The following is a 21,334-nucleotide window of genomic DNA, read 5'->3' as shown; positions in this document are numbered from 1 at the left end:
GAATCTTTACTCCTGTTTCTGTCCCTGAGAAACAAACACCAGCTTCTGTGCACGCTAGGGCACACCTGTGACAGCCCTTTCCCCATCTTTCCCCAGGACTCTGCTGCACCCTCTCTTCTTCTGTGACTTGCATATTAAACTTCAGTCCTGCCCTGAATTGTTCCTCCTGTCTTCCCAAAAGAAAAACAGGAAAAAGTCCTTCAACAGATGGCCTTCTTCTCAATCCCACTTCACCATGGCATTTGTCTCCATGTCTCTGGAGCGTCTGCAGACGTCCCTGCACCTTCCAAATTACCAACCCTTTCTTCATCTCCCAGATCTCAGGAGGCCTGCTCAGGAAAGTCAAGGCCTTTACCTGGCACACCTTCTGCCTCTCAACTCTTTCCTCATAATCTTCCTTGCTGGCCTCGTGCTCCAGGTTAAAGCCCTGCCATCCCCACATGCACTGATTCCATGCAGTTCTGCCAGCAGATTCCTTTGGGCCAGGCCCTTCTCAGTAAGTAATATTTGCCTATTAAACTGCTACACATGCCAGGAGCTTTTCAGCTCCTGATCACTCTCGGTCAATGAGAGAGAGTTTATACTTACAGAAATATGTACCAGCCTCTGTAATGCCTCTGAACACAATGACAGATACACATATTCTCTGTAACGTGGTCTATACACAAAAGTTCGCTAAAGGCACTGACCATAGATCATCTCTTTATTCTCTTATAGTACCTTGTATACTACTACGCATGCATTAAGTACCCCAAATATTTGCAAAATTGGAATGAAAAGAATGATTATATGTTTTTATATAAATCAAGAAAATAACCAGCGATAGGAGGGAAAATAAGTTTCCTGACTCCTACTAGAGAAAGGAATCTCTTTGGCACAGAAAATTGTCACCTAGAAGATACTAATTCTTTTTTTCTTTTTTTGGTTTTTCGAGACAGGGTTTCTCTGTATAACAGTCCTAGCTGTCTTGGAACTCACTCGGTAAACCAGGCTGGCCTCGAACTCACAGAGATCCGATGCCTCCGCTTCCCCAGTGCTGGAATTAAAAGCGTGCACCACTACCACCTGGCGAAGATATTAATTCTTTTGAGTAGAGCAGTTCCAAACACAACCTGCCATAAGGATAGAAATATATCCCCTTTCCACTCTCCTGCTCAGGCTGGCCAGAAAGCTAAGCTCAAGCTGCCTCGTGATAACTGTAGACTGCTCTTCCCACCTACTTTAGCATCTTTGAGTATAATCGCCCTCAAATTATACACTATGATTGGAGACATGAAATTTGATGAGAACTGGGGTCAATATGATAATAGAGCAGACTCTAGTGTGTCTATATTTTAAATTTATCATGATTCAGAATAAACAGAAAAATACTTAGGTTACAAGGTTTATATGAATGAATTTTCAGGATTATAGAGTTTTATTTTCAAATACATCTGCTGGAGTGAGATATGTATTTACCATTATATTTAACTTTAAAACTGTTGCGAGCACCTAGATTTTTGAAAACTGCAAGAGTATTCACGAAGGAGGGAAAATAGGGGAACACCGAGAGAAATGTGAGCTCAGGATCAACACTGTCTTCACTTACAATGAAGATGACTCACCTCTGGTGACAGCGTCCAGGGCACAGCCACTTCCTGTGGCTCCTCCTCCAATAACAAGGATGTCAAACTCCGAGGTGTTCTGCAAAGTCATGAGCTGAGCTTCTCTGGAAGGAGGCTCCCTGTTCACAGGCTCTGTGAGGCACTCAGCTGCTTCCACATAAGCCAGGCTCACCTGAGGGAACGTGGACAGGTTCCGGTCACACATCTGGAATGCTAATTTAGCAAAGTGTACACTATACTATAAAGAAATTCGTAATGGAGGTGAGGCCTACCAGAGCTAGCCCACGGTCCACACATAGTCCCAGGAGCAGTTGTGTGGGAGTGGGCTTTATTTCTTTACATAGGTCTCAGCTATTTACCCACAGAACACCTGGTTTCAAATTCAATATCTCAAATGTTTGTTTGAGTTTTAAATATAGCAAAGTTTAATTATTTCTAACACTATGTAGCAATTCCCAAATGTTTTACCTAAACCAATCTGAGGAATCAAAAGGAAGTATTTTACCCAGTCACATCCAACCATTCAGATAAAATTTAAAACTGCAGACATCATGTGAAAAGAGAAAATAGCACTTTATAACCATTGTGCATTTTCTTATGAGTATGTTTCTTATTCAATTCTCAGGACAAAAATATGCTCTAGATTCTGTGATTTGTTGGTTTAAATCAACACAATCGAAAAGTCTGCTTAGCAGAAGTTAGTGTCTTATTTAGATAAATCTATGAGGCACAATGGAAATATTTTTCAAAGATTTTAATAAGAGGCTTTCCCATCAATATTCAAATGTAAAGGTAAAGATTTCCAATATTTACAGTACATTATTTAGATTTTTGAAAAATTAATAGTAATATCATTCAAACTAGGCATAGTCCTCCTAAGTTTCTTGGTTCTTTAATAAAGAACTCATCATCAGCCCAAATCAAAAATACTTGTCCTTTTGTTGCTGTTGTTTATTTTTACAAAGTGTTTGCCTAGTACATGTAAGACTCTTTGATCCATACCCAGGACATCCGCAAGCAAAAAGGATTTGACCTCTCTGCTGCCCCACATCTACAATTCCTACTCACGGGAGAGACAAAGGCAAGAGGCCATCCTAGGGTTCATAGTGAGTCACAGACCCAGCCTGTGTTACAAGGATGACAACTTGTTAAAAAATACACACACACACACACACACACACACACACACACACACGAAAGCGTGCCAGAACCAGAAGTCAAGGTCAAACACACAGGAAAATAGATATTTGGGATTTTTTTTTCTCACACTACAGTGTAGATTCATTTACCACAATGCAGAGTAATCGACCCATGTTGCTTGCTCCTTTAGTTATCCAAAGAGGACAACTTCTCTTTCCCTCCACCCCTTCACAGGATCAGCACAGAGTAGAGTCTTCACTCTCCCACTCGCCCCTAAATCACCTATGAAGCTCAGAATGAGCAGGGCCTAGCTTGCTCAAGAACAGGAGCCCTCAGGTCTTCAAGGCAGGGTCTCTCCGTGTATCTACAAGATGGCTTGGAATTCTCTATGCAGCCCAGACTGGCCCCAAACTGGCCCTGTGCTGGCTAAGGGCTGGGCTTACAGTGTTCACCAGCATATCCAGCTGTGGTTACTGCTCTTACATGGAGATTATGCTACTCAGTCAAGATAAGGGATTTTTTAAAAATTCAGATAAACCAAACTACTCCCTATGACTAGAATACCTATTATCAAGTCAATTGGATCTCTATGAAAATAAAGCCAGAAGTCTAGAGAACATTGGGAAAACCCTGTCTGGGGCCACAGGGGTCCAGCTTGGGTCTCTGCACCCATCTTGGAAGTCTGACCAACTGAGTCCAATCCCTAGGAGGGGAGAGCAGACTCCAACAAACTGTCCTTTGACCTCCGTACTCACAACACGGCGCATTAATTTTTAAATTATTAGTTCAAACGCCAACTCCCGTTCCGCAGGTAACTCCTCCTATGCATGCATTAATTAACGGTTTCCTTGTGCAACAAGCCAGATAGAAGGAGCTGCTATGACCTGTGAAGGACTGGACTCTGCTAGCGATGGTCTTTGTCTTCCTCACCTAATGCGAAGGAAGAGAGAGCACACGAAGAGACAGTACACACACACATAACACGTTTGTGGAAAAAGCAAATGTCAGAGTGGGGGGTGGGGCAGACTATGGCCACTGTGGGGAGGGAGGAAGAGCTGCGCCATGGCAGATGGGAAAGACTTGGACATGGGGCTGACAAGTGACTAAACCGCCGGAGCATTTTCACACATCAACAGAATTGCTGACATTTTCTGCCTGGTAAGTTTTCTAGAAATAGTCGAGAAATAAGTTTAAAGACCGTATTACGGTATAGTTCATTAGAACTTGTTAATCCAAAGAACTCCCTATTCTGTTCTAACCAGGAAGACTGAATGAGGGCGTCTCCTTGGCGAGTGGGGGAAAGGTGAGGGGCCTCAGTCGTTCCCACTGGTTACAAGGTCCTGTCAGCTTCCTGACCTTCTGTGGGAACAGTCTCAGCCTGTCTTATCTTAATGTTAAAAACACCTCTTTCGTCTTTATATGATGGCTGCATGCCTGTGATCTCAGTGCCCAAAAGGCAGGGAGGCAGGAGCATTACAAGTTCAAGGCCAGCATGGACTACAGGGCAAGATCTTGTCCAAAACAACACCACCATTTCCATGTATGGAATATGTTTCCAGCATCTTATATGTTTCCAACATTTATCCTAAAAATTCATAAAATATTCAAAAGCCCCTAAATTACCCAGCCTTAGTATTTACCCACTAAACTCACTATTATCTAGATTTTCACATACACACCATTACCCTCTTCATCACAAGACATCCCATGCCCACAATACTACTACATCTGATCACAAACAACTGATTGATCACTCAACTCAGTGTCCAAAACAACTATTTTTCTCCTGCTTTTTGTACCTCTCTTTCTTAGCTTCCTTTAGATAGATAGTACTCAACTGCCCCAACAGTAATGAGTGAGTACCATGCCTCTTAGGTATGCCCTGTTCATTCTTTTCAGATGGCTATCAACTCTCTAGAGAATCTCAGGTGTTCCATATCATCCAATACTCTTCATGCCACAATGATTTCTAATTTGTAGAACCCCAGATAGCAAACTGGTATATGTCTCAATATTAGTCTCATCACTTTATCTCTCCAAACTATTCTTTTAACCTACCAGCAGTCGGCATCCTTGATAATTACCCATCTGAAATGAATGCCAGTGTCCACACTAAAACTTGTTAGCAGAGGTTCAACATTGACTTTATTTGTAATTGTGCCAAAGCAAGGGGTAGCGTGGAACCTCAAAGTCCTTCAACTGGCGTCTTAGATACTTTCCCAGTTGCTTTGACAAAATACTCCGACACTACTTAAAGAAAGGGTTTATTTTGGCTCACAATTTGAAGGTACAATCTATCACGTCAGGAAGCCAAAGCAGCAGGAGCTTGAAGTAGCCAGCAGTCCAACAGCATCCAACCTCAGAAAGCTGGGAGTGGTGAATGCCTATGCTCAGATCTTCCCATCTCTATTAACCTAATCAAGATAATCCCCCACTGGCATGCCCAGAGGCCCACTGCTGAGGGACTCTCATCTGCTTGACAACTGAGGTTAACCATCACACCTGGCGGGTGTCTAAACTGTGGTAGACCTCTGCCATGGAGAGTAACGGGTGACTTTACAAAGAACTAGTGATGAAAAGAACACATGAGCCTCGAATGCATTCTGCTAAGTCAGTGCTCTGCAAATTAAAGTCTGAGCCCACATTCTACTGGGGCACAGACACACCTAATCAATTCATGCATGAGTGCCCATGATGGAAATGCAGAGTTGAGTGGTCACCACGAAACTGCGGCCTACAGGCCTGAAAATGCTGACTTGCTTGCCCCACACAGACAAAGCAATCAATTAGTCTCAGTGCTAAGCAAAAGAAGCCAGACTTGGCGTGCGTGCGTGCGTGCGTGCGTGCGTGCGTGCGTGCGTGACCTTTAGTCCCAGCACTCCAGGGGCAGAGGCAAGCGGATCTCTTAGTTCGAGCCCAGCTTGAACCACAGCGTGAATTCCAGGACAGGCAGGACTCACACAGACACCCTGTCTGGAAAAACCAAAAAAGAAAGGGGGGGGGGGGGGGGTAAAGCCAGACTTGGAAGTCCTGTACTACATGATTGTGACCATTCTATATAAACAATGTTCAGCAAAAAAAAAAAAAAAAAAAAAAAGTACGGGATCAGCAAATAAGTCAGTGATTACAGGTCCTGGGGAAAGACTGACTACAGAGGAGCGCATTGAGGTTGCCAGAAATGCTCTGTAACTTAACGGTGGTCATGATTACATACCTGAGTGTGTTATAAAGAGTTGATTTCACTACATTTTAAGCTGTTCCCCAAAATGTACCTCAATAAAATTGACTTAAAAATAATAACCAACTGTGGCTACAGCACTTACGCACTAGGCAGTTTTATAAAGCGTGTGCTTTTTCTCTGCTCATTGAATCCTCATAGTAAACCTGCATCAGGTACATTAATGGGGGGGGGGGGGTGACTACGGCAGCAGTTGTCCTGAGGAGAGCCTCCAATTTAAAAATATATACTTACATACACACACACACAGTACTATTGAGGGTGATTTATTTAATTTGACAGTACTTTAAAATAACGTTTTATTTTTGTTTATTTCTTTCAAAAAAAAAGCTGGAAAGTGTTGCAAATGAGAAGCTAAGCACCACGCTTATTTTAGAGGCAGTAAACACAGCCTAAGGCCCTACTTAGAATTATGACAGGAGAAAGACTCGTTTTGGCTTCATATGGCTTTCAGTAACAAAAACACATCTGCACTCCACCTTCTCTAGAATATGTTGATGTCAGGGAACTGGGGGGGGGGGGGGGGGGCGAGAGATAATAAAGCAGTGGTGGGAAGTGATGACTCACTTTAAGTAAAGGACCTTTGTGTTCTACACCGCCTCCCAGATCTGGGTCTCCCTTTTCCAAGCCTGACAGTTTGATTAGACAGGAATCTGGGAGGAGAGATCTGCTGATGAATGGATCCAAAATGTCCCAACTTGACTGAGAGACCAAAATGCTCATGAGATCGCAGATGCTGGACTCAGCACCACGCACTCAACAAATGACTGTTTTGGGAAGTCCTTCAAGCATTCTATAGACAAGGAGACAAAAGGATACCAAGGCCATTCTAATATTACTTACAAGGGTGTTTAAGGCAGAGAAAAGGCTAAAAGGGACGGAGGACTGTGTGTGTGTGTGTGTGTGTGTGTGTGTGTGTGTGTGTGTGTGTGTGAAGCTAAATCAGCAGAGTGCCCCCCCTGGCATGCACAAAAGCCTTGGGTATAGGATTCAATCCACAATAGTATATCAAACAAATCAGGTAGTACATGCCTGTAATCCTAACCACTGCTGGAGGCAAGAGAATCTGAAGTTCAAGGTCATACTCAGCAACACAAAGTGTTAAGGGCCAGCTTAGCTAGGAAGTAAAGAAGGAAGGAAGGAGGGAGGGAGGGGGGGTTGGGATGGAGGGAGGGAGAGAAGGAGGAAGGAAGGAAGGAAGGAAGGAAGGAAGGAAGGAAGGAAGGAAGGAAGGAAGGAAGGAAGGAAAGGCCAGTAACAGAAGGCATCTCATCCATCCTGGCCAAGCTTCCCTAGAGAGGCCAGCGCGATCAAGTCAGGAGTAGTGGGCATCAGCTGGGTGAAACGGGAAGAGAAGCAGGAGCAGCATGTGATAAATTGAGAATATATACGTCTGCTCTTTCCTGTCACACTGCTCCCTTAAAATCTGCCTTACATATCCAACTTTAAACATGGCTCAGTATCACATAAATCTCAAGATTCCTAAATGAGATTAAGGAACCCTGCGTACTAGCGGCTGTGGCCTGTAGGTAGGGCAGGACTTGTAAGCTTCAGGACACTCACTCACTGCTCTCACACTTCGTTTTACCAGCCTGTCCACTGAAGGCATGGGATTCGCTGCCCTAGGCCTAAACCCAGAACAAACCCAGCACTACAAGATTCAGGATCAGCTACCTAACCTCACCACTGAAACCAGAGGCCTGTAGTCCCACCTACTAGGAAAGCAGGACAGAAAGTTCAAGGCCACCATGGGCAGCTTAATGAGATCCTGTCTTAAAAAGTGAGTTGGGGCTGGAACTCAGTGGTAAAGGTCTTGTCTGGCACCTGTAACAACCTAGGTTCAACACCCAGTACTACAAAAAAAAATAAAATAAATTCTTCCAGCATGTGACAGAGACTTGCATGGGGCTTAGAGAAAATGCTTTCTCCAGTAGTTAAAAGCACATACTGATCTTGCAGAGGACCCAAGTTTGGTTCTCAGCACAAACATTAGGTAGCTCAAACCTCCATGTAATTCCAGCTCCAGGGGAATCTGTCTGACTCTGGCTTCTGAGGGAACCTGCATTTTTGGTGCACATAGACATATACAGACACACAACTACAAATAAAATATCTCCTTTTAAAACAGAGAGAGACTTACATCTACATAGAATTGCAAGTCAAGTTCACGATCTGAAGTTACCAAAAGAGCATTTCTCTTGAATAGGATTTCGAATGAGATCAGTTTTACTATGTCTGAGCACTATTAGACTTGCAAATTAAAAAAAAAAAATCCTAGACATTTGCAACTTCGGGTGAGACCGAAAACAAGATCTAATAATTAGTGTCTATTTCTGAAAGAAGTGCATATTTAAAGACCACAGGCAATTAACAGCCAGGTTGTCCTGTAATCATGTACAGTAATAATTGGAGTATAAAGTAGGTTTCATGCAAATCACTTTAGACTGCAACAATCACTCTCACTCGCCCCTATTATACCATTCAATCAATGGAATCAGTTAGACTGAAGAGAAATTGCTTCCTGTTTTGCTGCCACTGAAAAAGACTAACCACGTCTGTGTGTTCCTGGAGGCAAAAAGTGACAGCCATCCTCATTTGGTTTATCTTCAGACGTCTGAATGATCTTCACCTCATGGGTCCTCTCGTGACTAAATCGACGGGCTTTCTCGTATTTCCATGACAGTGAGCCACATGTTTCTGTGTAAACAGATTCGCACTCACGAGGGCTTCCTGCTTGCTCTATAGCCAGTTGATATAAGGTAACTCTCATTTTCACAGAGAACCAGACAAGTCCGTTGCTGTACTTTAAATGTTCCATGTCCCCAGAGGCCCATGTGTTTGAACATGTGGATCCCAGCTAGTGATGCTGTTTGGTTCTGTGGGTCTTGGTTGATGGAAGTGGTTCACCGACCAGAAGCTGCTGTTAGCTCCCACCACCAGGAATCAGGAGCTGGCTGCTTTAGCCAACACCCGCTTCCCATCATAACTGACAGGGAGCTGAAGTGAATTCTTCCTCCCTTAAGGTGCTTCTGTCAAACTATCTTAACGAATACGCCCTCTTTCTGGGCACTGAGAATGGACCTCTCGTGCATCCTGAAGGTGCTATAGAACCCATCAGTGGCCGTGATTCCTTTAAGATATGCACGGAGCCCTGTGCAATCAGAATATCCCAAACAGCCAATTACTAAACTTTAGAGGGGGAGTGAGAAGAATCTCCTGCAAATCTATTCTCCCTACAGCTATCACTTTCTCCCATAGTATAATTTTAGCAATGGAATGTTAGAGTCAAGAGAAATTGCTGGAAAATGGGAAAAGTGTTGGCTCTGACTGAAATAAATAAACACCAGAAGTGGCCAGACGAGCTAAGGTTTTGAGGATGCCACCTATTGGCTTTCAATAAATATTTAATCTATGTCCTTCATCTTAATTGAATTTATTATTGTTATTAGTATGTGTGCACGTGTGTACATGCTGTAGCATGCAAGTGGAGGCTGGAGGACATCTTTAAGAGTCATTCTCTCCTTCCTCTATGGGTTCCAGAGACTGACCTCATGTCATCAGAAAGATTGTTTACCTACTAAGCCATCTCACTGCCCCAAATAAATAGTTTTAAATAAACAATGTATTAAATGTTTGCAGGTCTCAGAGTGACATTGCTCCCCAAATATACTACCTTGCTTGGAATCAGAGTATCTAGAAGCCTAAGGGCTTGTTCAGTGGTGAAGAGCATGGGCTGCTCTTGCAGAGGACCTGGATTCCCAGCACCTACATGGCTGCTCCACACTGCCTGCCAGTTCAGTTCCAGGGGATCTGATCTCCTCCCCCTGCCCTCCTCAAGCACCAGGGATGCACAGGGTACACATACACACCTGCGGGTGCTCACATACGCACATAAAATCGATACTTTTTTAAAAGGGACGCAGAGGGCCTAGAGAGCAAATATGGGGTTGAAGAGGACAGAAAGGAAAAGAAAATACATAAATAACTCTTGGTTGTCCAGCAGCTGCTAGTCTACCCCAGGCCCCAAACAGCATCTCATAAAGGAGGCATCCTTTTACACAGCTCTTTTTGTTTCCTTCTTTCTTTTCTTTTTTCTTCTTCTTTTCTTAAATGTAAGCTGGGCATGGTAGCACACACTTTTTAATCCCAGCACTGGAGAGGCAGAGTCAGGTGGATCCCTATGAGTTCTAGGCAAACTTGGTCTACAGAACGAGTTCCAGGACAGCCAAGGCTATTACAAAGAGAAATTCTGTCAGAAAGAAAGAAAGAAAGAAAGAAAGAGAAAGAAAGAAAGAAAGAAAGAAAGAAAGAAAGAAAGAAAGAAAGAAAGAAAGAAAGGAAGGAAGGAAGGAAGGAAGGAAGGAAGGAAGAAAGGAAGAAGAAAGAAAGAGAAAGGGGGAGGGAGGGAGGAAGGAAAGAAAGAAAGAAAAATGCAAACAAATAAAATGTGGTCATGGAAATTGAACGCAGGGCTTCAAGCATGTTAGAAAAGCTCTCTACCACAGAACTACACTCCCAGTCCCAGAAGGTATTCTTTGACCTGAGGAGAAACTAAATTTATTCCTTGAGCATGTAATTAAGAGACTTAGAACCAGATTTGTTTGACTCCAGATTGAATATCCTCGGCTCTGCTAGGTTATCTTTGCTCCCTAGATCAGCCAAACACCTTGTTACAAGGAATGCAGAACTTTTTGTTTGTTTGTTTAAGGTTTTGTTGTATGCTTGTATGCTTTTGTTTTGAGACAGGGTCTCTCTATTGCATGGCTCTGGCTATCCTGAAACTTACTAAGTAGACCAGGCTGGCCTCAAACTCTGAGATCTGCCCGCCTATGCCTCCCAAGTGCTGGGATTGAAAGTGAGCACCATGCTGGGCAGTGGTGGCACACGCCTTTAATCCCAGCACTCGGGAGGCAGAGGTAGGTAGATCTCTGTGAGTTCAAGGCCAGCCTGAGCTACAGAGTGAGTTCCAGGAAAGGCACAAAGCTATAGAGAGAAACCCTGTCTCGAAAAACCAAAAAAAAAAAAAAAAAAAAAAAAAAAAGAAAGAAAGAAAGTGAGCACCACAACACACTTTCTACAGTGCAAAACTTTCAATGCAATTAATGAACTCTAGAAATCCTAGCTCACCTGCATAGCCTGCAGCCAGCCACACTGTGCAGTCACAGAGAAGACTCAGGTGTCTACAAAGCAGCACTTGGCCTTAAAACTCTCCATAAGGCATTAACCTAGAACTGAAACAGGACTCACAGGTCCCACATCGCTCTCAGATGAGTACTATACTGACCCATTGAGTCAAGGGACCAGCCACTACATTTGAACCTTATGCTCAAAATAGTTCATGCTCAAACTTGAGATGCACACTTTCCATCTCTGTGGCTAATTCATCAAATACAAGTAAGATGTGTAGAAGCACCTCTCACATATGCATGCATGCTATGATACAATTAGACCTCATAAGTGTTTGTTGAAAAATCTCAGATTACAAAATAAGGTAAAATTGGGACTACCAAACTTAAAAGTACCTTTTTTTTCTAAATGTAGGAAAGAAAAGAAAGGGGAAAAAAAAAAACCACCTAGAGAAAGCTTTCCAAACACAAATATGAAACTATCAAGCTGGGAGGATGGAAAAGAAGGAGACAGAAGCAAGAGGGCTCTCCCGGGGCATTTATAGAAAGTTTCCTCCATCCCACAATATCCCTAAAAAGTTTCTTTAAAAGGCCTTCAAATGAATAAATAGTTGAAAATGAAATGCAAAGTCAAATCAAAGTGAATGTCAATGCTGCTCCGTTAGCAACAGCCTAGCAGCTCACCAGCTGTCAGCGCTAATCCTAGCTCAGCCGTTGACTCACGGGATGACCTACAGAAGTACAGTTAACCTCGCTGATTCTGTATGCCAGTGACAAAATAGCATCCCAGACTCCTCGAAGGCCCGACGTGAGTTAGAACCACAAGTTGCTGCCGCCGTGGCCCCACTTTGAGGGCTAAGTGTTAAATAAAAACCAGAATTAGAGAGAAGCTGATAGGTTGCTCTTCAGAGAACATTCCCAGCTCTGCCTGCATAATTTCAGGGCTTTGATGAAGCATGTCTCATAAGAAACAGTTAACCATACAGAGTGGTTAAGAATAGTTTCAACTGGCCTTATCTAAAATACAGAGTATTCCGAATCCTCATCAAGCTTTAGATACCAGGCACATTCCCAACACACTTGGTTGTATTTCTAGGAGAAAAACAGCCTTTCCAGGAATCTATGCACAGGGTTCTAAATAAGAGAAGCAAATGACTGATGAATGCCTTTGGTATAAGCCCTAACAATAAAACTCTCATCACGCCGGGTGGTGGTGGCTCATGCCTTTAATCCCAGCACTTGGGAGGCAGAGGCAGGCGGATCTCTGTGAGTTCAAGGCCAGCCTAGTCTACAGAGCGAGATCCAGGAAAGGCGCAAAGCCTCACAGAGAAAGCCTGTCTCGAAAAACCAAAAAAAAAAAAAAAAAAACCTCATCACAAGAAACAGCTCATTAGTCAACTAGATTAAAAACGGCATTCAGGATACATGAAGTGGCTGGGTGCTCAACAACATGATTCTCTTCTTCCAGAGAAATGGGATTGTAGGCAGCAAAACCCTACAGGTAACAAGTTCCTGAACCACAGGAAAAAATGGGTCCCTCACCTTTCCACACTGAATGGTAAGGACAGTAAGTTTGCTATAACCATGAGTTTTGGGGCTTGCTTGCTAAAGTGATTGGCTTGCATATTCCAGCAATTCACTTCCGGGATTAACACACAACTGTAAGGGGGCAGGAGAAATGATTCAGCAATTAAGAGCACTTGTTGCTCTTGCATAGGACTTGGATTTCGTTCCCAGCACCCACATGGCTACTTACAACCATCTATAACTCCAGTTCTGGGGGATCCAGCTCCCTCTTCTGGCCTCTGTGAGCACCGAGCATGTGTGTAGTACAGGGAAAACACTCATACACATAAAATAAATATTTAAAAAATATAACTGTTAAGATCTGTATGGCAAGCCAATATTCAACTTACCTACTTTGTATACAACCCATAATTCTGAATCTTTCCCTAGTTTATGAGACCTCATCCTTTGTAGAAAAATTTAAGATATACACACCATGGAATTGTGCTTAAAAAGAAAGGAAACCCCTATGTGACAACCTTGAGTCACCTGTTGGATATTATCATAAGGTGATAAGATAACATAAGCCTACAAGATTTCAAGATGCTGAATCTAAAATAGTGAAACACACAGAAACCGAGAACACTGGCTAACAGGACCCTGCACTGTAACACAGGGAGGTGGTTTAGATATTGCTCAAGGGATATAACACTTCAGTTAAGCTCAAAGAAAATAACAGAATAGGAAAACTTGAGTTATAATTTGTTGAGTTTTTAAGTTTTGTTTTTTTTTTTTGCTGTTGTCTAGGGTTTTGTTGTTGATGTTGTTTGTAGGTGTGGTCTCACATAGCCTCGGCTAGCCTCCTTTTGGTGTTGTCATCTCCCATAGCCTCGGCTAGCCTCCTATGGTGTGGCATGGCTGGCTTTGAACATCTCATCTTCTGGCATCTACCGATTACCCCCAACTTAGAAAATTTGTTAGTAAGACTTCTGAAGAGAAAGGCTGCTTGCAAATCTATGAAAAATTCCTCTGTAAGAGGAAAATTGTTTACCTGGGGAGAACAGACAAGTGTGGTCACAAGTTCAAGGCCATCTGGCAAAGAAACAAATGCGGCTCATGAACAAACATTCTGGTTGATTGGGACTCCAAATACCCTCCGATTAGGAAGCTTTCCCCCATTGAAGTTAAATTCCTTTTTTTTTTTTTAAAAATGTGCATATCTCTGTGTGAGGGCATCATATCTCCAGGAGATGGAGCTTTAGGTGGCAGTGAGCCACCGTGTGGGTGCTGGGAATCAAACCTGGGTCCTCTGGAAGAACAGCCCATGCTCTAACCACTGAGCAACCTCTTCAGCCCCTGAAGTTAAATTCTTAATGATGTTTAGCGTGCTTAAAAAGCAGAATGATATTCAAAGATGCTTGCTACAGAACAGCAATTAGGAGCAGCTTTTTAATTTAAATGTCGTCAGAAATCCATGCAGTGTTTCTATCTTCACTCACTTCTCTATCATTAACATAGGCAAAACTATGTAAACCAAAGCAATTATCTTTAAGAAGCTTGGTATTCCATCTTTTTTCTTTTCTTTTTTCAAGACAGGATTTCTCTGTGTAGCACTAGTTGTCCCAGAACTCACTCTGTAGACCAAGTTGGCCTGCAACTCACAGACATCCATCCACCTGCCTCTACCTCCCAAGTTCTGCAAGTAAAGGTGTGTGCCACCACCGCCCGGCCGGTATTCCAGTGTGGTCCAAATGTAAGCATCTAATATCTCAAGAAGGAGAAAAGGCTGCATGTGAATCTAAAGACCTACTGTGTGCCGCACCAATGGCCTCTTCAGCCAGATTGAATGAGAGTTTGGAGGGGAAGCCTGGGAGGAATCCTTACCCTTATTTTATGAAAAATCAAAGTCTCAAAACATTCATACCTTGCACATTCCAACAAGTTCACCAAAACCCTGCTGCACTTGAAAGGCAAATGAACACATGAAGCTACTACCAGTCTTGGTATTGCTCTGCCCTGTAAATCCAGTGCTGAGGAGGCTGGGGCACGAGAATTACATGTTCCAGACCAGACTGGGCTACAGAGTTACAGAGACCCAGTTTCACAAGGAAAAAAATAAAACACTTATTTTAACTAGAGTTGATCATTCTGGTTTTTGTGGGGGTTTTTTTTGTTGTTGTTCTCTCCAATCTTGTCTTCTGCTACTGAAAAAAAAAAACCTTTGTGTCCATTCTACCAAGAAGAAAGCACTGCTTTCTTACAACTTTACAAATAGCACACTGAAAGGGAAAGACTGAAATATACATTGAAACGGTGCTCTCAACATTCTTGTGGGCTTTAATTACCCACGCATCCCTTTGCTCTCCAGTCCTGTAAGGAATAAACTACTGCTATATTCATTGTTACAGGGAGAAAAAACGAGGTCAAAATTCAGGAAAAGTCTACAATCCCTAAGCTGCTGAAAACAGACGCAGTGGGGGCGGGGGTGCTGAATGCAGGCTGCAGGAATTACTCGACAGAGCACATGCTTCAGCGGAAGACTCATCAGCAGAATCTCCATCCCCTGATCCTTGTAAGACCACTCCAAGCTACACAGACCCTTCATTCCCAAAGCCTACCCCCTGCTTTATGTTTGATGTGGGAGTGGAGGAAGAAAGAAAGAATCATCAATCAATTTCACCTAAAAGTGAGCTCACAAAGCCCACTCTGACTCCAGAGTGGGTAATGGAAAGAACAAATGTACCACGTTACCCAAGAAGGGCCCCTCACAACTAAACAGAGCTGTTACATCAACCACAGGTTGGTTAGAGAGAAGACCACATCGTCACATCAGTTTTTCCAGTTAGTACCTTAATGGGTGTGGAATCAATGATGAGTTAACTATTTTGTACGGAAAAAAAAAAAAAAAAATGCCTTTGTCCAAACATGAAAAGAGGCTACAGTAGTCCTGGATCACATTCTCCTAGTTCAGCCTATTCTGCTCCTTTCTCCATGGCCACCTTCATTCTTCCTAGCTACCTAGGGAATGCTCCTGCAGTCCTGAGTCTAATACTGTCCACTCCTGTTCTTCATAAACCTACTCTGGAAATGCTTCACGGCTCTCTCTTTCCTGCACTCAATTTCCCCTTAAAGCCACTCCACTCTGTGAGCTGCTTAGGATTAGAAAGTGGAGGCTCTTCCACAAGAGGCCACTTCCTTTGTCTCCACTGTTGGACTGGGTAAGAATGGCATCTAAGGCCTTCAACTACAAGTTTATCATTAAACCCACTTGTACTAAATAATGAATCACCATCAGCTTGTTCCCGACAATTACACACTAACTAAACGTAGAGGTGGAATGCTGGTCTAGCATGTGTGAGGCTCTGATAGTAATCCCAAGCACACCAACAACAACAACAACAAAGATTAAATTTAAAAAAGAAAGAAGAAAGGCAGATTTTAAATGGAGCTCAGCCGGGTGGATACTACCAGCGGCTGAGGAGGATACAGCACATTCAAGGTCTACTTAAGCAATTTAACGAGAAGATATTTCAAAATGGACAATAAAATAGAGGCTGAGGGTACAGCTCAGTGGGAGAGTGCCTGCATGTGCGAGACCCTGGATATATATTCGGCATTGAAAAGTAGGGAAGGGAGGATATACTGCCCTGCCCAGTGGTCTTTTATTAGTAGTAGTAGTAGTTATGCGTATGCGTGCATCTTGCATGTGGATATATGCACATGAGAGCGGGTGCCTGCAGAGGCCAGAGGTATCAGATCCTGTGGAGCCAGAGTTACACACAGTGGCCATACATCTGACACAGATGCTGAGAATCAAAAGCAGGTTCTCTAGAAGAGCAGCAAGTGCTTTTAACCACTGAGCCATCTCTCCAGCCCCTGCCCATGGTTTTTGAAGGGACTTCTAGTGAGAACTAGAAGGAGATTGAGGTCATCTTTATTGAGAATGGTCGTTTTGAGTACACAGCAGGTTGAACCAATGAAGAGTCCACATACTTTATGCATGCTCTCTTAATTGGAGAGATGATCCTGTGGTAATGTTTTATTTGTGCTTTAGTAAATAAAGCTTGCCTGGAGATCAGAGGAAAAGGCCAGCCATTATAGGTAAACAAAGAAATCAGGCAACGGTAGCACACGCCTTTAATCCTATCACTTGGTAGGCAGAGATCTGTCTGGATCTCTGTGTATTCAAGGCCACATTGGGAACAGAGCCAGGCATGGTGGCACATGCCTTAAATTCCAACACTAGTTAACCATGAAGGTCTGAAGGTCTGTACAAACAGACAGGAAGTGACAGAGGTAGGCAGGAAGAGGAAGTGATGTAGCTGGACAGAGAGAGAGCAAATCAGAGGGCAGAACAGCAAATCATATAGGCATGGGTAGATAGGAAGTCACTCACATTTGGAAGCTGCAGAGTCAGTAAGGTAAGGTTAAGCTGTGGCTTTCCCTATTTCCCTGATCTCTCAGGTTTTCAACCCTTTATCTGGCTCCGTGTTTTTTCATTTAATAAGACCGTTTAGGAATTCATCTACATGATCCCATCAGGGGAATGGTCGTGATGATTAGCTTATGATTCACAAAGACCCACCCTTATGCCTAAGGGGAGCTGTCAGCTGTCTTACTACATGTCAGTATGATTTAAAATAATGGCAGGCAACTAGGGATGTAGCCATCTCTGTAGAGCATAAGCCTACCATATTTGATCCTCCACATTAAAAAATAGGGAGATAGGAAGATGAAGAAACAGAAAGAGAGGAAAATGAAAAGGCCCCTCAAAGACTATTCTAAAAGCAGTAGATGGAAGAAGGAAGCGGGCCGAGACTGTGGATACTTTTTCTGTAAGTCCCTTCCCTTTGGGAAGACAGAGTCAAAAGAAATCAGCCCACATTCATCTCCTTTCCTCAAAGTAACTGAAGATTTAGGCTCTCCCAGCTCCAAAAGAACACTTCTACTGAAAATCATAGTCCTGTTCCTAAGTTTCTAAGAAACTAGCATTCCACCATTACTTCTAAAACTGTCCTGATGGCCTCAGGTAGCTGAGCTAAAGTAGGTGAGCTATTTCCTAACTTCCACTTGAGTTGAGTGACTGTGATCAGTGACAAAGGTAAGATAAGTATTAATATACATCTGCAATAAGAGACACCAGAACGCCAGTGAGATGGCTCAGCTGGCACAGGTCAAACCTGACAACCTGAGTTCAGTCCCAGGAAGAAGAAAACTCACTCCCACCAGCTGTTCTATGATATCTACATTTGTGTAATGGCACATGCTTGCACACTCATGTGGATAAATACACAAAAACAAACAAATGTGAAATGGGGGGGGGGGGGATATTGTAAAGTCAGTCACTACTACCACCTCACGTTCCACCTGTCTTCTAGAAATAACAGTCCAGCCACTTCCTGAGACAGGCAATTGACTTAAAGACGAAGAAAACCACATCTTGTTCAGTTTCATTGTTTCTCTTTAATAAGCTTTCTAAAGTCTCAATAGTCATTTTCCTCCTATTTGTCCTTGCAAATACAAGATAATTTAACTGAATAACTAATTTAAAAGGTTTTTGTGAACTGGCCAGAGCCTAAACCTTGTCCCATTGACCAATTTTTCAGCATCTACCCATTTGTACTTAACTCACCACTCTGCCTGTACTTTGGGACGGAAGCTTTGTGCTGGGAATAGCAAGGATACATCCACAAGCCAGGACCAGGTAGACAGAATTCAGTGATGCAGCCAAATGAGCTGAACTTAAGAGTTACGTGGATAGTTCCCTAGGGTATCACTATGTCGAGGTTTTTCAACACATACTTATTTTTTTTCCCGAGACAGGGTCTCACTATGTAGCCCTGGCTGTCCTGGGAACTGGCTATGTAGACCAACCTAGCCTGGAACTCAGAGAGATCCACCTACCTCGGCCTCCCAAGTGCTGGGATTAAAGGCATGCTCCACCTCCTGTCTTACACTTAGAGGATTCCAGTTTGAACCCTCTTAGAAAATCTGGGGTGGGGACAGGGCAGGGGGCTGGGATCAGCTGATGAACACACCTGTACAATGAGGCAATACATCCTACAACACAGAAAATGGAGAAAAATGGAGCACATCTGAGAGCCTTACAAAAATGTAGCCAATTCACAAGGCTCGGGGAGTAGATGATTCTTTTTTTTTTTCTTTATTCTTGAAGTCGGTCACCACCAACCGTGACATATCCAGTGTCACTTTGTGGGAAAAGAGAAGTGTATTCCAAGTGGCCTGTGGACACTTTATGTCAGCCACTGAAATAAACTGTCTCCTCTCTCGGGAGTTAGTCTATTTTTCCCCCGACCCTGATGGCTACAGCACACTTGTCTACCCTCTCCAATATAAGCTCAGGGTAGTATATTAAAGGAACAGGAATCACTGAAAAAAACAGATTTCCTATGCAACTCACTGACTGGAATATGCCTGTGGTGGGTTTGGTTTTGTTTTGCTTTGTTTTCAACAGAACCTGTCAACTTAAAATTATAAATGACTTCAAACGGCTGGTATCCATTTCACTGGGCTGTTAGGAGAGTCGGGGTGGCTGACTTAAGGAGATAAAGTAGCAAAGGTGTAGAAGTCAACAGGCCCTTGTTAGAATTTAATTCCTAAAATCCAGCCCTGACTCGCTGTTCAGGAGCACTGCTACAAATTTACTCTGTGAGATCAGTTGCTTAAAAAAACAAATTTACAAAAGATGTACCAGTTAATATTTAGGGAAAACATTAAGTCATAAACTTCATAGTAAAACAAGCTTACTATGGTTAAAGACATAAGCCACATACGAATTTAGCAGCACCTATTAGATATCATGACCTTTGGGCACTTGGCATTTCTCAGTTTCGGTTCAGATAACACGGGCGTGGGGGAAGATGAGGGATGTAATCTAATCCCTAATGCCCCTGTCCCAGACTTCTGAAATAGCCTGCGCAGAAGCAGCATCTTTCACATTTACTCTGGAGAAACCAAGGCAACTTTTGAAAAGAAAGCCTATCAAACAGAATCAACAGACAAGAGACTCAGTGCAGGACAGTGAATATGGGCAACACACACACCCTGGGAAGGCCCGGGTCCAGTGCCCGTGGTTCAGAATGAAAAGACAGGGAGACAGAGTCTCTCCAATACCTCTCCTCTTTAGGAAGAAACACATAGAAAATGAGCTTTGGGGCCTGGGCAGGCACAGTGGCTCAGGCCTGTAATTATTGCCTCCTTATATTTTCTCTCTCTCTCTCTCTCTCTCTCTCTCTCTCTCTCTCTCTCTCTCTCTCTGTTTCTTTCAAGACATAATCTCACTATGTAGCCCTTGCTGTCCTGGAACTCACTTTGTAGATCAGACTGGCCTTGAACTTTCAGAGACTCATCTGCCTCTGCCTCCTGAGTGCTAGGATTTCTGTGCTCAGGAATATGAAGTCAAACATGAGCCATCTGAGTTCCAGACCAGCCAGGCTTACAGAGTAAGACCCTGCCTGTCTTTCAAACAAAACAAAACAAAACAAAACAAAAAAAAAAATCTGAGGAGCTTATTCACTGTAAGGATAAGGCAATTGTGAAGCAATACATTAATTCTTAATATGTGTTTTTAAGGTGGTATTTTCCATTCAGGATAGAAACTTCCAAGCAATATGGCTGGGTCTACCATCTCCTAACACAAAGAACTAACAGGAACTAGTAGGGAAGTTGATGTCTTAAAGGGAGCCACAGAAATGAAGAGCAACAGCAAACAGACCTTGCCACCCAAGCTTTCCCACCCTCCTCCTGAAGCAGGGCTGTCTGCCCGGATGACTGGGAGAAGAAAAACAAAAGGCCAAAACTAACCACAGCATCTCAAGGAGGAAGAGAACAAAATCCTGCAATGAGATTATTTCCTGCTCTCCACCTTAACTGTACGAAGGCATGGTTGTGGTACAGAGAGAAAAATAAAAGGAAAGTGAACTCTGTCTTCCCATGTTCACATTCATGCCACTGCTGCGCTGGGATACAATGAATCACCCTCCTTACATGAGATAACGTACTTGTTACATACATAAGGAACTAGCATTTAAGAAATATAAAGGCATTGTGGGGCATGCCATGAATCCCAGCACTCTGGAGGCCAAGGCTGGGGGAATCTCTGTGAGTTCGAGGCCAGCCAGGTCAACACAATTCCAGGACAGCCAGAGCTACACAGTGAAACCCTGTCTCAAGAAAAAAATATATATAACCAGACAACAGAGTTGGGCCTTGGCTTTTCCACTTCCTTTCCCAGCCTCCTGCCTTCTAATAGGACAAACTTGGCAGGAGCCGAGAAAGCACCCAGGCATCTCAATGAGCTGGACAAAGTAAGGTCTAAATGAACAAACCCTGGCACAAATAAATGAAGCCTTTTTTTTTTTAAATCAAAGAGCCAAAACAGAGGCTTTTGAGAGGACATTACCATTTTAAAACATGAGGTACTTAAAGTTCGTGGGCATCATAAGGCAGTACTCTGAGGATCTCTGTAAATGGAGGAATTTTAAGTCATTCCTACACACAGCCACGAGCATACACAGCCGTCAATGCTTCCGCATCAGCCCATGCGTTTACTCACTTGCTTCCTTCTGTAATGAGCAAACTGAGAGAGTCCCAAAACAGTGGCCAGAGCGCCTCCGCCCACAAGAACAGTCCCTTTCACTGCCTTTTGAAATGCCATTGCTCAGCCTACAAAGAAAAGAAAGAAAATAAGTTAATGTCAT

The 21,334-nt window shown here is 43.2% G+C and overlaps 1 protein-coding gene across 2 annotated transcripts in view; it reads right to left on the bottom strand.

Annotated features, from left to right (window-relative positions):
- Gpd2 (glycerol-3-phosphate dehydrogenase 2) overlaps positions 1-21,334 on the bottom strand; it is a 143,882-nt gene that overhangs the window by 84,142 nt on the left and 38,406 nt on the right. For both annotated transcript variants that reach the window (XM_052724089.1, XM_052724088.1), the window contains exons 2-3: positions 21,190-21,299; positions 1,605-1,776 (exon numbers count right to left, since the gene is read on the bottom strand). In XM_052724089.1, coding sequence (XP_052580049.1) covers positions 1,605-1,776; positions 21,190-21,291 — 274 coding nt within the window. In that variant the 5' untranslated portion in view covers positions 21,292-21,299. The remainder of the gene's footprint in view (positions 1-1,604; positions 1,777-21,189; positions 21,300-21,334) is intronic.

The sequence above is a fragment of the Peromyscus californicus genome, unplaced genomic scaffold (genome assembly GCF_007827085.1).
Source record: "Peromyscus californicus insignis strain IS unplaced genomic scaffold, ASM782708v3 Scaffold_7__1_contigs__length_154581171, whole genome shotgun sequence".
In the NCBI taxonomy this organism is placed as follows: Eukaryota; Metazoa; Chordata; class Mammalia; order Rodentia; family Cricetidae; genus Peromyscus; species Peromyscus californicus.
This window is presented reverse-complemented; position numbering and strand designations above follow the sequence as displayed.